General features: G+C 51.7%; 1 protein-coding gene across 3 annotated transcripts in view; it reads right to left on the bottom strand.

Annotated features, from left to right (window-relative positions):
* The window catches only part of NR5A2 (nuclear receptor subfamily 5 group A member 2), a 142,506-nt gene that overhangs the window by 121,671 nt on the left and 6,329 nt on the right, over positions 1–14,506 (bottom strand). Inside the window, exon 1 of one of the 3 annotated variants that reach the window (XM_063135254.1) lies at positions 5,356–5,422. The exons of 1 other annotated variant lie outside the window; for it this stretch is intronic. In XM_063135254.1, the coding sequence (XP_062991324.1) occupies positions 5,356–5,374 (19 nt within the window). In that variant the 5' untranslated portion in view covers positions 5,375–5,422. Of the gene's footprint in view, positions 1–2,346; positions 2,391–5,355; positions 5,423–14,506 lie in introns of those variants that run through there. One more of the 3 variants, XM_063135270.1, reaches the window with a different exon arrangement.

The raw sequence follows: 14,506 nt of genomic DNA, 5'->3' as shown, positions 1-14,506 counted from the left end.
GGGAAGCTCTTGTCATGCTCGTGAGAGCACAGGCAGAGAAAATGTTACCCTGGGCTCGGGGGTGGGGAGTGGGGGGAGGCTGCATCAGCTGGCACGTTGCGAACGTGGCCGGGGCCCACCCTCCCTTCACCCCCCCCCAAAGAGCCCAGTCAACAGATCGTCAAAAAGAAAGGACGTCTTCCTCCCACCTCTTTGCCCTAGATGCACCATTTTATACGTGAAGAAGCCACCGGCCAGAGAATTAGGGTGATGATCACCCCAGGAACGGTGTTTTAAGAAACGAGAGAAAGGACTCGGGCAGAGTGGCCATGGCGGGGGTGGGGGTAGCGGAGAGTAGAGAAAAGTGACCGGGGCACTGGCGAATTAAACCCCCGGGTCCAAAGAGGCTCGTGCGTTTTGTGGTGGGGGCTGTTCAAGTCAACCCGAGGGGATCCTTCCAGGCATTTCTGAGAACTTTGCAGGCCATGGCCGAGGACTCGATTCCGAAGTAGGGCCGGCGGGAAGCAAAAGCAAAAGTCCCCTGCAGAGGGTGGCGGGTGCGAAGTCCTTTCGGAAAAGGCTTCTCCTCGGCCAGACGCCTGAGGCCGGGAGGAAACGGTGGGAAACGTCAGTCCCCACCCCTCCCCACGCCGCCGCGCTCGGCGATCGAGAACCAGAAAGTGGGAAGTGAAATTGACAAGGCAGGACGACGCCACTGGCCTGGCTTCAGGAGGGGCGTCGTGGTGGGCGCAGGCAAGGCCTGAACGCCGGGCCGTTGGCTCAGATAGGAAGCTACGTTGCACCGAGGCTGACCAGGGCTCTGTCTAGCCCAGTATTGTCCACATGGACTGGCGGCAGTGGCTCTCCAGGGTCTCAGGGGTGGGTTTCTCCCTCCGCCCCCTCCCCACAACCCAGAGCTGCCTGGAGATGCATGGTCGGCATCGAACCTGGGGCCCGTCTGCATGCAAAGCACGTGTTCCAGCTCTGAGTTACAGCCCTGCTGTCTCTCGTTCACATGGCAAGACCGACACAGGACAAAACGCTTCACAGACCAGCCCCGAATTATCCCGTATCTATCTATCTATCTATCTATTATTATTATTATTATTATTATTATTATTATTATTATTATTATTATTATTATCATTTATATACCGCCTCATAGCCGAAGCCCTCTGGGCGATTGCTGATTACCAGAAATGCAAAAGGAAGATGCCCTAAAAAAAAAAAAAAGTTTTGTTTTGGGAACTTTCTAAATAAGTATTGGGGAACATCTCTCTCTTTCTCTGTCTCTCTCCCAACCCCACCTTACCTAATTCACACAACCTAGCTTTGCAGTTGACCTAATGCCAATTCAGAATCTCAAACTACTTAAGCTGCAATCCTACACACAACTAAACACTTACTCCTGGGTAGACGTGCATGCAAATGGTTGCACTGTTTGAATATATATATATATATTCTGTGACACACACCTCCCTATTTCCCAATCGGAAGAGGGAAATGCCTTAAGAGTCAGCTTTCTAACTCCAAAACTTTCTCCCACCTTTCTGTGCACGCACCCCACCAACATAGACTTCATGCAGCCCTCGTCTAAGTGCTGAAATTGGGTGGATGGGGCGATAGATAGATGGCTGGATCATTACTTCACCAGTTGTAAGTGGAAAGGGACATCCCCTTGGGTATTATTAAAAACAAAATAGAAGAAGAAGGGAACTAATGGGTCAGGAGAGATATGGCTGGCTCTGCTTCGACCTGTGCTGCGGGGCAGACCTGGGGTGGGGTGACCTCATGGGTGTCTCACGACATTTCAGTGAGGGCTTCCCCTCTTCCCCCATCCCTTCAGGTTCCAACTTGTGCTTCCGGTGGGACTCTCGGTGGGGGAGAAGAAGAAGAAGAAGAAGAAGAAGAAGAAGAAGAAGAAGAAGAAGAAGAAGAAGAAGCCGCCGCCGCCGCCTCCCCCATCTCCCATTCCTCCCACCGACCTCGACTTTTTGTATTATCCAAGTCCCAGTTATGTCGAAATAAACGGACCGCTGTTGGCGATTCCGGCTGCCAGTTTAAGGGTAACAAAAATCCCCCTGAAGTCTCTGAGACAGGGCACTTGTGTTTTCGAAAGCGAACGAGAGGGATCCCCTTTGGCTTCTCCACCTAGAGCCATTTTTGCTGCCTGAGGCAGAGAGGGACCCCCCCCCAGCACTGCCCCCCCAAAAGAAAAAAAAGTCAAGGTGCAGTTTCCAAGGGCAGCCAAGTTGTTGACTGATGAGGCAGACAATCGCATAAGTGCCTTTCACTGTGGTCTCAAAAATACAACAATCATGAATTAAATCACTGCCCTTTTCGGGACACTCCAAATCAGCCACCCACCCTCTGTTGGGACCGCCGGATCCTCAAGCACGTAGACTAGGGGAAAGAGCCCCACCGACTGGGACGCGCCGAGGAGATGTTCCTCAAGTAATTCAATGACTTGGTGAAGTCATTCTAGATAACGTTGATGTGTTTAGGAGCAGCACGCCTGTGTCAATGGGACTCGATAAACACGCCACTGTAAACACGTCGGCTCGGAGGCGCTGATTTGAAAGGAACCGACTTCCAAGTTAAATAAACGCCAGGGAAGATCGCAGCCCACGAAAAGTCTGCAGCTCCTTAAAAGCGTGCGAAGTTGGGAGGAGATCGCCTCGAAAACAACCGATGGAGGCCGCAATCCTAAACCAACACACTTACGAGAGAGAGAGTGAGAGCGAGAGCGAGCGAGAGAGCAACCCCCCTCCCGGAATTCAGTTGGGACTCACTTCTGATGTCTTGGATCGTGTTTGGGAAGCGTCCCTCCCCCCCAAAATTGGGTCCCACGGAGTTAATGGGTCTCGCTCCTTAGCAAGCGTGCTTTACGACTGCAGGGCCCCAAACGCCCCATGACCCCCGCAACTGAACTGATCGGGCATCCACAGGAAGGGGGATTCTAGGAAAGTGACTAAAGTGGATCCCAAAGTGGCCCTCTTGAGTTCTCTGCTAAGATCGATCATTAGTTTTCCTCAGGGAAACACACACACACACAGAGACACGACTGAAGCACCCAAAAGACACTTGGAAAGAAGGGATATGCGATAGGGCACGACTCTCCTAGTTCCCAGAGACCCTTTCCCCTCCATCCCTCACCCCTCTCACCGAAGATGCTAGAGAAAGATCAGCTGCAAAACCAACCAGAACTCAAACAAATAACACCCCTCCGTATTTAACAAACTGCTCAGGGCGCGCGCTTGGTTCTTCCTCAGTAGTTTCTCCAAACTTTCCTGCCCCCTTGATCCCCGATTTTCTCTTCCCCCCCCAGTGCCCAGGAGCTCGAAGGACCCCCCCAGGGGTTGTACCCAACGTTAGTCTTACGTAGAGTAGTCCCACTGAAATGAATGGGGCGTAACTTAGGGTCCACCACCCACCGGCCGTTCTGTTCGTACTTTCTTTCCCAGAGAGTTTGCCAGAGCCGATCGAGTGTTTCCAGAAACTTTTCTCAGCAGCCCTCCGGCCTTAAAGAAGCGCCCGGGGGCTTCGTAGGGCGGGCTTCCTGGGGGCTCCTGCCGGTCTGTACTAGGAAGACAGCCGGTTGCAGCCCAAGGGCTGTTTAAATGGTCCCCCGCGCTCAGTGGCCCTGGGACGGCAAGCTGTTCCACGTGCGTATCGCGGAAAGAAAGCCTGTTCTTTGGCACAGCAGCGGGATGGATGGTGCGGGTGTGTGCGTGGGAAGGGGGAAGAGAAAGCATTTGGGGAATAAGAGATCCCCGGGATCGGCTGCCTGCTGCGGGAGTCGGCGAGCGAGGGAAGGACCTCTGGAAACCAGGCACCGCGAGGTCTTTCCCTTCCACCCCTCTCAGCGCCGCCCCCGCCCCCTGTCGATCACAGGGATCTGTGAGCCGGAATGAGGAGTCTCGAATCAATTAGATCCCCTTTGACCACCACGCGACCTTGAAGCCTCTGGTGGTCAATCGCAAGTTTAGCCGCACCGACTCTCTAGGACAACGCCGCGAGCAACGAGAAGGAGGCTCGGAAGATCCTCTCTGCGCCTTTTCATCTCATCGGATGCTGGCGCGGGGGTCTCCCGCGGAGTCCCATGGAAGCAGCTGCCAGCCCGGCTACTCCCTCCCGCTCTCGAACGGCGGCTGCCTCACGGGATCTTTTTCCCGGAAAGGCTCGACTGGCGTCCCAGGCTGCCTGATTCGGATTCTGTCATTGTGCAAGATTAGAGCGATCTACTTTCTGTCCTTTCTGTGTGTGTGTGTGTGTGTCTGTGTGTGTGTGTGAGAGAGAGAGAGACAGAGAGACAGAGAGAGAGACTTTAAGTTCTCCTGTTGGCTCCCAGTTTCGCAAGGTTGATTCCTCGGCCCCCCAACTCTGGATCCGCTCCTCAAACAGAATAAACAACCACACTCCCCCCCCCCCAACTTTCTCTTTGCAAAACGGTAGACTTCTCCAGTTTAATTCGCTCGTCAAAGGACCTCACAGCTCGCTGTTGCTGTCCAAAGAAGGCATTAAGAGATTTCCGGGTAGAAAGCTTACAAATTTCCTCCTCTCTCTTTCCTCCAAACTCCCACCTTTCCCCGCATAAATCGTACTGAAAAACCGTGAGATCTGTTTTATTGTGCCAACTCCTGTGGTTGTTTGGCGTAAATAAATAAATAAATAAATAAATAAATAAATAAATAAGTTTTGGGAGTGCCCCCCTATTGAGAATGCTGGTCCTTCATTCATCTTTCAGAGAGAGAGAGAGAGAGAGAGAGAGAGAGAGAGAGAGAGAGAGAGAGAACACCGGATCGCAAGTCCCCATGACTTCAAACCGCGCGGAGCTTCTCCTTGCCGGGAAGTGCTCAGGCGCCTTCAGGGGCGGGCTTCCTCGGAAGTGCGCCTCCGGTAGCAGCCCGACCTGAGATGCGTTTACTTGGAAGACAGTCAAATCTGACTGCCGAGGCACTCGCTCCCGGGTAAAAGTGCGCCGCGCGGAGCGCAATGGGGACTTGGCGCATGGACTCACAGGATCCGGAGCGGGTTTACTCCGAAGTAAATCCCCCCATTGGACAATCCCTACTCTGAGCATCGCGGCCCGAAGCTCCTGAAAATTACATCTAGAATTATTATTCGTATTATCATTGTCTGGAGCCTCAGGCTGCGATCCTTGGAGAAATGCGCCTTCTCTCCCCACCACCAGGGCGCTTTCGAAACCGCCCAGCCCGGGAGCCTGAAAGTTGCGGGAGGGGAGGAGACTGCAGCGAGCCCTCCCGGCGCGTAGGGGGAGAGGCGGCTCGCCTTGCGCCCGCCCGCCCGCTCGCCTCCCTTCCGGCCGGGCCCCTCCGAGCTCGCCGGCCCCGCTCGCTCGCCGGCGCTCCTTACCTTGCATGTTTTCCGGCATCTGCCCCCGTTCCCCATTCGATCGCGCGAGTCCCAGGGCTTCGCTCTCCACTTTGGGCAGCATGACAAGGCGGCCGCGAGCCGAGCGGCGCTCTGGGGCGGTCCGGCGGCACCTGGACGCGGGCGGGGGAAGCGGCGACCAGCAGGACGGACCGAGGCGACGGCTGCTGCGGCTCCTGCTGCGGGGAGGGCGCGATCGGCAGCTGCCGCCGCCCTCCTTACCCCTCTCGCTGCCAGACGCCGCGGGCGGCTTGGCAACCTCGGGGTGGAGCCTCCGCGCGCGCCGAGCGCCCCGGTCCCCAGATGGGAATGGAGCGCCCGCTCTGCCTCTCGCTTCGGGGGATCCGCTTAAGGGGAAGGAGCGTCGGCGGCGACGGAGGAGGAGGAGAGGGAGGGAGGGAGGGGCGCGCGACCTGCGCCACCCACCCTCGCCCTGACCCCCTCGCCCTGCTGCCCCGGTGCGGCGAGAGGGCGGCGAACTTCCGAGTCTCCCTACTCCGGAGTCACTCTGATTCTGAGCAGATGCCTAACTCCGCTTGTCTGTACGAAGAAAGAGGCGCTTCCCAGCAGAGGGAAGAGAAAGGGTGGGGGGTTAGTGAATGTGAGCGTTTGTGTGTAAAAGGGGGGGAGGAAACGAGGAGGGGGGGCGACACTACCTGTGCAGCCAATGAGGAAGGAGCCCAATCGGTTCTTCCAGCCCACCTCCTCCTCTTTTGCATCCTCCTCCACACCCCCTCCACCTTGTAAAAGTTGTTAAACCGGACTGACCCATTCATTCTTCCGTCCTGGTTAAGCCGGGGAAAGTCGCGTGGGTCTTAAGGTCTGGCTGCGGCATAGTGAGCCGGTGTGGTTCTATGCCACTTTTGTAAGAAAGAGATGTTAAGCAACGCCCCCCCCCCCCTCCCGCAGCAACTCCGCTCCCCTTATACTACCCCGGGGGTGTAAGAGCAGAGAACTGTCGGTTCCTCTCAGCCTCCGGGGGTTTGGGATACCGAGGCTACACTGCTGCATTGGAGTGCATTGAGAAGTCTTGGATTCACATTCCATGTACTGATTTCGTGGTGTTGTTTCCTGCTTTTTATTCCACAGTTGTAAGGCTTTGAGGTGTAGATCTGGCCCGCGAGGGAGCTGTCGCCTTCTCGCCTTCCCTCCCCCCGCCACCGGCGCCTTGCGACTCCAGTCCACCAAGCACCGCGGGACTCCCTTCCAAACAAGCGCGCCCAGGACCGGGGCTCTGCGCTCTGAAGTTCTTATGCACGCGCTCGTTTGGAAGGAGACGCTATTGAGCCAACCTCGGGGGTGGGCTGTGCTGGGGGCGTCGCTTCGTTCTGAGCAAACGCACGGACGATCCGGCTCCGAGGGACGAGCCGGGGACAACTGCAGCTCGCCTCCAAGAAATGTCCGAGGAGGAGACAGAGATCGGCGTTAGCGGAGTGCTCCGAGAAGTCACCAAAACCCCGTGCTAACTGCTTAGTAATTGTAGGTATAGCTCGAGCTTGATCTTGCCTTGTTGCATTCTGTACAAAGCTCCGAGGAAGTGTCATTGTGAATCGGAACTCTCTCTAACACGCCCCCCCCAACGCCCCCCTCTGTGCCTCTTATGGGTTGCGACTGTTTTGCACGTGGAACACCGATGTCCCCAGGTGTTGCCAAATCACCTTACTTGGGGGAGAGGGGGAGAGAAAGAGTTTTTCACGCTCTCCCCCAGCTGAAACTCTCTTTGTGTTTTCAGGATCCCCAGGCGACGGAAATCGGAGCAGATCGGTCTGTGTGAATTCCACGACTTACTACCGCCTCTAGCTTCCTGTGTCCTGACAATCATAAGACGGGCCTCAACCTCCCCCCCCACCTCGCCCCACCCGCTGCCCAAGTGTAGGGCTCCCTGACTTCCGATTTATTCCGGTGGGAGAAATGGAAGCGCGTGCCCGATGCTTAAAGTTTCCCTTGAAATCCACGGGACTTTAAAAACCAAACAAAACGTGCCTCGTTTTGGATGGATCGTGCCCCGCAGCTTACTGAAACGACCAGAGTGAGCTCAGAAGAAGAAGGTCAACCAACCAACCAGCCAACCAGCCAACGTAGGGAAACGCTTTCTTCTTCTACGTCCTTCTGAACTTCCCCAAGTCACTGAAAGAGATGCCAGCGCTTGAACCACGGATCCCGTAGCGGCGCGTGTGCCGCGTTGTGCGTTTAAATTCCCTGCACTTTCGGGGGATGCCCGGTCGCGATCAGCTTGTCCTAGGGCCGGCGTTTGATCGTTGTCATGATTACTTTCCCCATGGTCTTAATCAAGACTTCGCTTGCCGTTCCTGTTTAACTACAACAACACTACAACACTCCAAAAAATAAAATAAAATAAAATAAAAAATTCCCCCACCAAAAACAAACGAACCAGAAAACAAAAAAACCACCCTGGGAACCGCGGAAGACTTTCTATACTTAGAAAAAGACCTTCCTTGCGCCGAAATTAGAGGCAAAGCAACTTCCAGCGCTGTTGGGACGGATGCCTTTCTCTTCCTTTCTAATATAAAACAACAACAACGCAGACCTGTTTCTTAATGCAATATTGAGGACCTCAGACCTAGAAACGGTTTATGTAAAAGTTGGACTGGTTTTAGGAAACGCGCTTCTAATGAGCAGGAACTCAGGCGCTGATGGTGGCGGGGAGCGGGGGTGTGTGTGTCATTTAAGAACTATTATGGAGTGGCCGTTATCGGCTCTGAAGTGTTCTCAAGAAGTCATAGCACAGAAAATTGGAAGTCCTGGTCCTTCATTCTTTACGCGCAAGCAAGGCCTTTTCTCTAGCGCGTAAAGGACCAGCAGCTTCCCTCGCCTCGCCTTCTCCTCGACTTTGATTGTTTGCCCCGAAGCTACAGGGCCGGTGGCTCCACACGGTGAATTAAAAGAGCTCCGTCGCGACAGCCCCCATCAGCGTTTCTGCCCAGGGCTCCCTCGCCTGCCTTCTCCTGCCAACGCCAACTGCATAGCAGATACTACTACCAAGGACCAGAGAGGACCTTCCTCCCCAGAGGGTCTTGCTTGCTACTCCCCGTCAAGTGGCAAGGGGAGAAAACCAGGGCGCGCTTCTCATGTTGGTTCCGAGACTACGGATCCACAAACCGGTTAAGTGTTTTGCAGGGCTCCCTTCCTCTGCCCCCACCCCACTCCCCATGACTGATAATGTGATTTACTCCAAGCCACTTCCTTGGGATATTTTATTATGAGTATGATTTACATTTATACATGCCTTTTCCTCCAAGGAGCAGAAGATGGAGTATATAACCCTCCTTCTCTCCATGATATCCTCACAACAACCCTGTAAAGTAGGTTAGGCAGAGAATCAGTGATTAGCCCAAAGTAACCCAGTAAGCTTCATGGCCCAGTGGGAACTGGCCTCCTGGCCTCCCCAGTTCCGGTCTAACACTCTAACGGCTACCACTACACAAGTCCTAGCAGAATTTCATAGGCTATTGATCACAGCATGATCCAAAGAGGAGGAGGAGGAGGAGGAGGAGGAGGAAGGCCTGGACTATTGTGGTGACTACAGGAGATGCTTAAACGTTAGATTCATGTGTGTATTAAATCTCTCCAGAAACTCAGCCTTAGCTTGGAGATATGAGTGGGCCCGCTACCTCCTTCATCTCTCTCCTGACGAAGGTACCCAGATTTCAGTTTTGTTGAGCTGGTAAATTTCACTGCAAAAGAGAGGAAAATGTCCTTTCAAGGACATAGTAATAGGAGGCGTTACTATATTTCTGTAGCCAGGATCCTGAGCCCAAGTCATGGAAGCTTTTTGAGCATCACTAGTAATTGGTCCAGCCAGGCTGGACCAATTAGAAAACACGTCGGCATCCCCATCATCACATCATTCTGGGCGGGGGACCAGTGGGTAGGCAAAGCCTGTGAGGTATATTACCTGTCTATCTAGGGCCATATAATCTCTCTATCTAGTGACTAGAGTCTAGTCGCAGACATATTAAACTATGAAAAAAAAAGGTGAAAAAAGTAATAGCGTCGAGTAGATGAAATTGTATCCATTTGATACCCACTCTAACTCAAGTACTGGGGCAAAGGAGAGTCTACTTGTCTAAATGCCTGGTGTCTTCCACTAGTTTTAAGATGGTTTCAGGCCATAGATAGGTAGTTCTCCCCCACCCCCCACCCCGCACCGCTTCCCAGGAGAAGGACGAATTATTTACTACTAGATCTACACCTAGAGGTGCCGTTTCTACACCTGCCTTCCCCCCGCCCCCGCGATCGTCCAGGGATCATCCTTGTGCACCCAAATGACAAACAGAGCATCCTGCGAGCAGGCAGAGACGATCCCTCAATTTTCCTGGGATAATCCCTAGGTGTAGAAAGGGCCAGAGACTTCGTCGCTGCAGGGATGGTGTTGGGGAGTTGTCCGAGAGCAATCTTGTGCCTGCTTATTTCGGAATAAGCTCCACGAAGGCTGCAATCCTAGACACACATTGAACTCCTTGGGCCTGTCTTCCCAGGAGACGGCATGGATCACAAATCTCGTCACCCCCAGCCCACTATAAACCTAGTGTGACTTGCTTCTGAGAGTCAAGAGCTACGGCTGAGACTTCGGCCCGCCTACACGGGAAGAAGCTTACTTCCGAGTAGACGCGTGACGATAATCGCGCTGTAAGTCAATCGATCAGACACAACCAGACCAGAGGGCAGGATGCTGAGGAAAAGCGCAGGTTTGCTCAGCTCCGTTTTCTCCAGAGTAACAACGTAGGACAGAGCCGTTCTCAAAGGACTCCAGGGGCTGCCTTTAATTTAACCGCGAGCCTTTCGCATCTCCGATTGCCTGGAGGAGCTACTTTAATTACCCTGACTTCAAACCCACTTCCTCCAAACTCTTCTCTCTGTCACGTGGTTCTCTCTGTCTCCCCTCCTGAGTTGCACTTTGGTTGAAACTTTTGACTGGCGCTTAGAACTTATATGGCGCTTAGGTCCACTTAAAAAAAAAAAAATTAGAATCGCCAAGCAAATAAATAAAAGAGGGGTTTCAAAGTGTGGTTCTGATCTGAAGCCACAAAGGTTTGGTTTAGCCAGGCAGTGTTGCCCAGCGGTTAGATTTCAAGCTAGGAGTGGGGGATCTAGGTTCAGATCCCCAGTCAGCGATGAAGCTCATTGGTCATTGTCCTTCAGCCAGTGGAGGCTGGTGGCTCCGGTTTCGGTGGGGCTGTAAATCTAGTCCGGGTTTCATTCAAAAACCAGCTAGAACGCTAAAGGAGCCATCCAAGGTGTTGAAGCTATTTTGGGGATAGGTTTCAGCACCTTCGATAGCTACTTTAGAGTTGTGAATGGTTCTGACTGAAACCCAGAAAGGATTCACAGCCCCACTGAAATCGGAGGCACCAACCTCCACTGTTTGCAACCAATCCTACCTCGTAGGGTTGTTGTGAAGATAAAAGAAGGTGATGGAAGAGAAGGCTGGATGCGAGTTCATTCTATGGAGCAGGATTCAGCCAGTCCTGATCTCTCTCCCCTTTCTTTTGAAATGCAGGCACAACCCTTCCAGAGCATAGCAGCTGTGCAGCGTGGTCCTATATCAATGTATTTGGGAATAAGTTCCCTTGAGCTCAATGGGGCTTACTTCTGAGGAGACATGCATAGGATTATGCTGTCGATCTATTTACTCAGCAAGGCCCCATGGAATGAAATGAGACTTACAGCCCAGTATTCCGATCTTAAACTGGTCTCGTCGGAAAAAAAAAATAAGCAACCCATACAAAAATCAGTATGACTTCCTAATATTCAACTTCGGCTGGATCTCACCCAGTTAAGGTTGCAATCCTATGCATGCTTAACTGGGAATAAAGGGCACATTGAACACAATGGGTCTTACTTCTGACTAAACACGTGGAAGATTGCGCTTCTTGGTTGTAAGCGCCTTAGGGGCAGGAAGTTTGCTGATGTTCCTCTCTAAAGCGTTTTGCCTGGATCGTGTCCGGGATTTCAGAAAAGCAAGTAATGCTTCCTTCTAATTTTTCTAGGATGGTCTTGCATCATCCCGCAAAAGTATGTGTGTTTGGGGGGGGGAAATTGAGGGGGGATCTCTTTCTTTTCTCTCTTTGGCGTGTGCAGAATGCTTCACCAAAGACAGTACCAAGTGGGAAAAATCGACGTCTCAATACTAAATACGTTTACTTGGAAGGATGTCACATGGATTACATGGAAACTTAATTCCAAATAGGTAATTCTGACTTCCAAATAAGTAATCTACTCAGAAGAAAGCACCATTGAGTTCAATGGGACTTACTCCCACATACATGTGTACAGGACTTCAGCTTTAGAATTGCGGCATGCCTGTGTGTTCCAGTGGGTAGCGACTTGGAGGAGATTTTCCAAATCCTTCCTCTGCTACGGACTCTCTAAATGGCCTTGGGCATGTCACTTATCTTTCAGTTTCAATTGCCCAGTCTGGATATCAGTGACTTGTCTCGACAAGGCTTTTATGAGAAGCAGCAAAATTAAAAATACAAACCATTGTGGAAATGATAAAGTGTCTATTAATATATATTTTGGGTAATGTATATTTGGGTGAGAGTCTAACAAAATGAACAGCTAGATCAAATGTTTGTTTACTGGGAAATTACTCCTATGAAGTTCAGTGGGACTTAAATCCATTGAGATAATCTCCCCCCTCCCCCGCAAAGTACAATGACTGGGACACATTATTACACCCCGATTCTCTAAACCTTAAATCCAGACGCAGAATTCTTAGAATAGGCCCATTTAAATCCAGTCCTGATTGACTTAACTCCTATTGATTTCAATGGGTCTATTCTAAGTATGACTCTCGATCCATCCCAAATTGTCTTGGCATCAGCCGGAATTCTTTCCAAGATAAGGTGTTCTGCGTGGCGCGCGCGCGCGCGCGCGTTATCAAAGAGGAGCCGTGTTTTATTAAGCCAAGGCGATTTTCACGAAAGCCTTTTAAGGGAACCGGGAAGCGTTTTGTGTTGCTGGGACCAGCTCCCTCGCCCTCTTTGCCTCTGATGAACCTCCACCACAAAGATGCAAAGATCACAATGGCACACAAGCGGGTGGGGGGAGTCAGTGGAGGCTGGTGGCTCCTATATCAGTGGGGCTGCGAATCCATTCTGGGTTAAAGCCAGAGCGTTCAAGGAGCTATCCAAGGCGCTGAATCTATTTGGGGGCTAGGGTTCAGCACCTCCGATAGCTCCTGTAGAGTTTTGACTGGTCCTGACTGAAACCCAGAGGAGATTTACAGCCACACTGATATAGGAGCCACCAGCCTCCAATGGAAAAAGGTGCGCTTCGTCAGGCGGGAGCGGGAAAGCCGCTTCCCTCAACCGCCTCGTCCAGAGTCCACCAGGTGCTCCTTTTATAAACACCGCGCTGGGGAGCAGCTTGGGAATCGGCTTGTGTCAATTCGGGCAAGCGCGATCCGGGTCGAGGAGAACCGACAAGCTCCCAACTTCTTCCTCCCTGCTCTGAAGCGGTCCTTCCCCACGTCCGCCCCCGCCTCACTCTCCAGTACACTGCCTCCTTCTTGCCCTATAGGCAGTCCTCACTCCTACGTCCGGATCTGTTCAAGGATTCCCCCGGTCTCCCCGACCAGGTCTCTGACTTGCTCTTTCCAAGGGGGAACCGAGGCACCTGGCAGCGCATTTAGGTTGGCGCCGCGCTCGTCCACACCCGCGCCAAGTGAAATTGACAAGGCGCGTTTAGCGCTCAACCCCTTGGCCAGTTCATCGAAACGGCTCCTTGTTTTTGGATTGCGCAAAGGGAATCGTCCACCACAGAGATGGCGTAACGACGACTCCACCTCCCGCTGGCTGCTGGGTCAGTTCCTCCCCCGATCGCTCGTCTTAATACCTTTATCTCACAGTTACAAACGCAACCAAAGCATTTCAAAACAGCGTCCCTTGAAAAACTCCACCCCAGGCACTGTTTCCATGGCTTGGGCCCAAACCTGAGGACGTTGCAGTACTTCTACTCAGAAGTAAGCCCCAGACATTTGCTCTCGGAGCAGCAAAGGACGCCCCCCCCTCCGGGTTTACTCCCAGGTAAGTGGGTATAGGCTGCATATCTATGGAAACATACCTGGCAGTAAAACCCATTGAACACAGGGGGATAAATGGACTTGCATGGGGCTGGAGAATATGTCTTCTTTTTCTTTTAAAAAGATCTCTTCTCCCCATTCATTACTAAATTGCAGTTAAGGCTGCAATCCTATGCACACTTATTTGGGAGTAAGACCCATTGATTTCACTGGGATTTATTGCCAATGACACCAAGCTAGCAAAAGTTAGATAATTTTATGTCTGTTTAGTCAGAAGTTCCATTGATTTCAGTGGGGGCGTAATGCCATCAAGATGTGCACAGGACTGCAGCCCGAGTCCATTGAAACAATACTATACAGCTTTACTCAGAAGTAAGTCCAGGTATGTGTGTGTAAAATACTAAGCTAAAGTTAGTTGTGTCTTGGGCTGAGTTGGAGGAGCATTTTAAATACTTTAGCAAACCCATAAAAATATACACACCTTCCAAAGTATTTGCTTGAGAACATTTGACACAGTTAGTTCACTGATTTCTGTAAGACATGTAGTCTAATCCTAAACACTGTCAGTGTTTAGAAGTAAGTCCTATTACTGGGAGTTCAGCAGCATTCGTGATTACTTTAAGGCACAATCCTATGCATGTTCAGACAGAAAAAAAGGCCTTAAACTCTCAGCATGCCCTAGCCCTGCATTGGGAGTGGGAGGCCTTTTTTTCTATCTATAAACATGCATAGGATTTCACCCTGAATTTAGTTGGATCAATGGAAATGTGTTTAGGAACCAGGTGTTCATTGCATTTCTTTTTATAAGCCGCCTGATTTGAACAGTTAGTGTGGTGGTTGGGGAGTTAGTGTAAATTAAATAGGGAAATGCTGGAAGTTGTAGGAATTATGCCGGAAGTCTCTTTGAAATGAATGAGAGCTGTAATAGAGCACAGTAACACACTTGTGCAGCTCCTATTTATTTGAATGGATTGTGTACAGAAGAGCTTCTGTCGGACTTATCACCCGGCATTTTTTTTTTATATCTGGAACAAGTCTGTCTGGGGAATCCTGGGAGTTGTAGGACTTTTTCCTGTCTAAACCTTC

This window comes from Elgaria multicarinata, chromosome 1 (assembly GCF_023053635.1).
Source record: "Elgaria multicarinata webbii isolate HBS135686 ecotype San Diego chromosome 1, rElgMul1.1.pri, whole genome shotgun sequence".
In the NCBI taxonomy this organism is placed as follows: Eukaryota; Metazoa; Chordata; class Lepidosauria; order Squamata; family Anguidae; genus Elgaria; species Elgaria multicarinata.
Note: the sequence above shows the minus strand (reverse complement) of the source record. Positions and strands in the feature narration are given on the sequence as shown.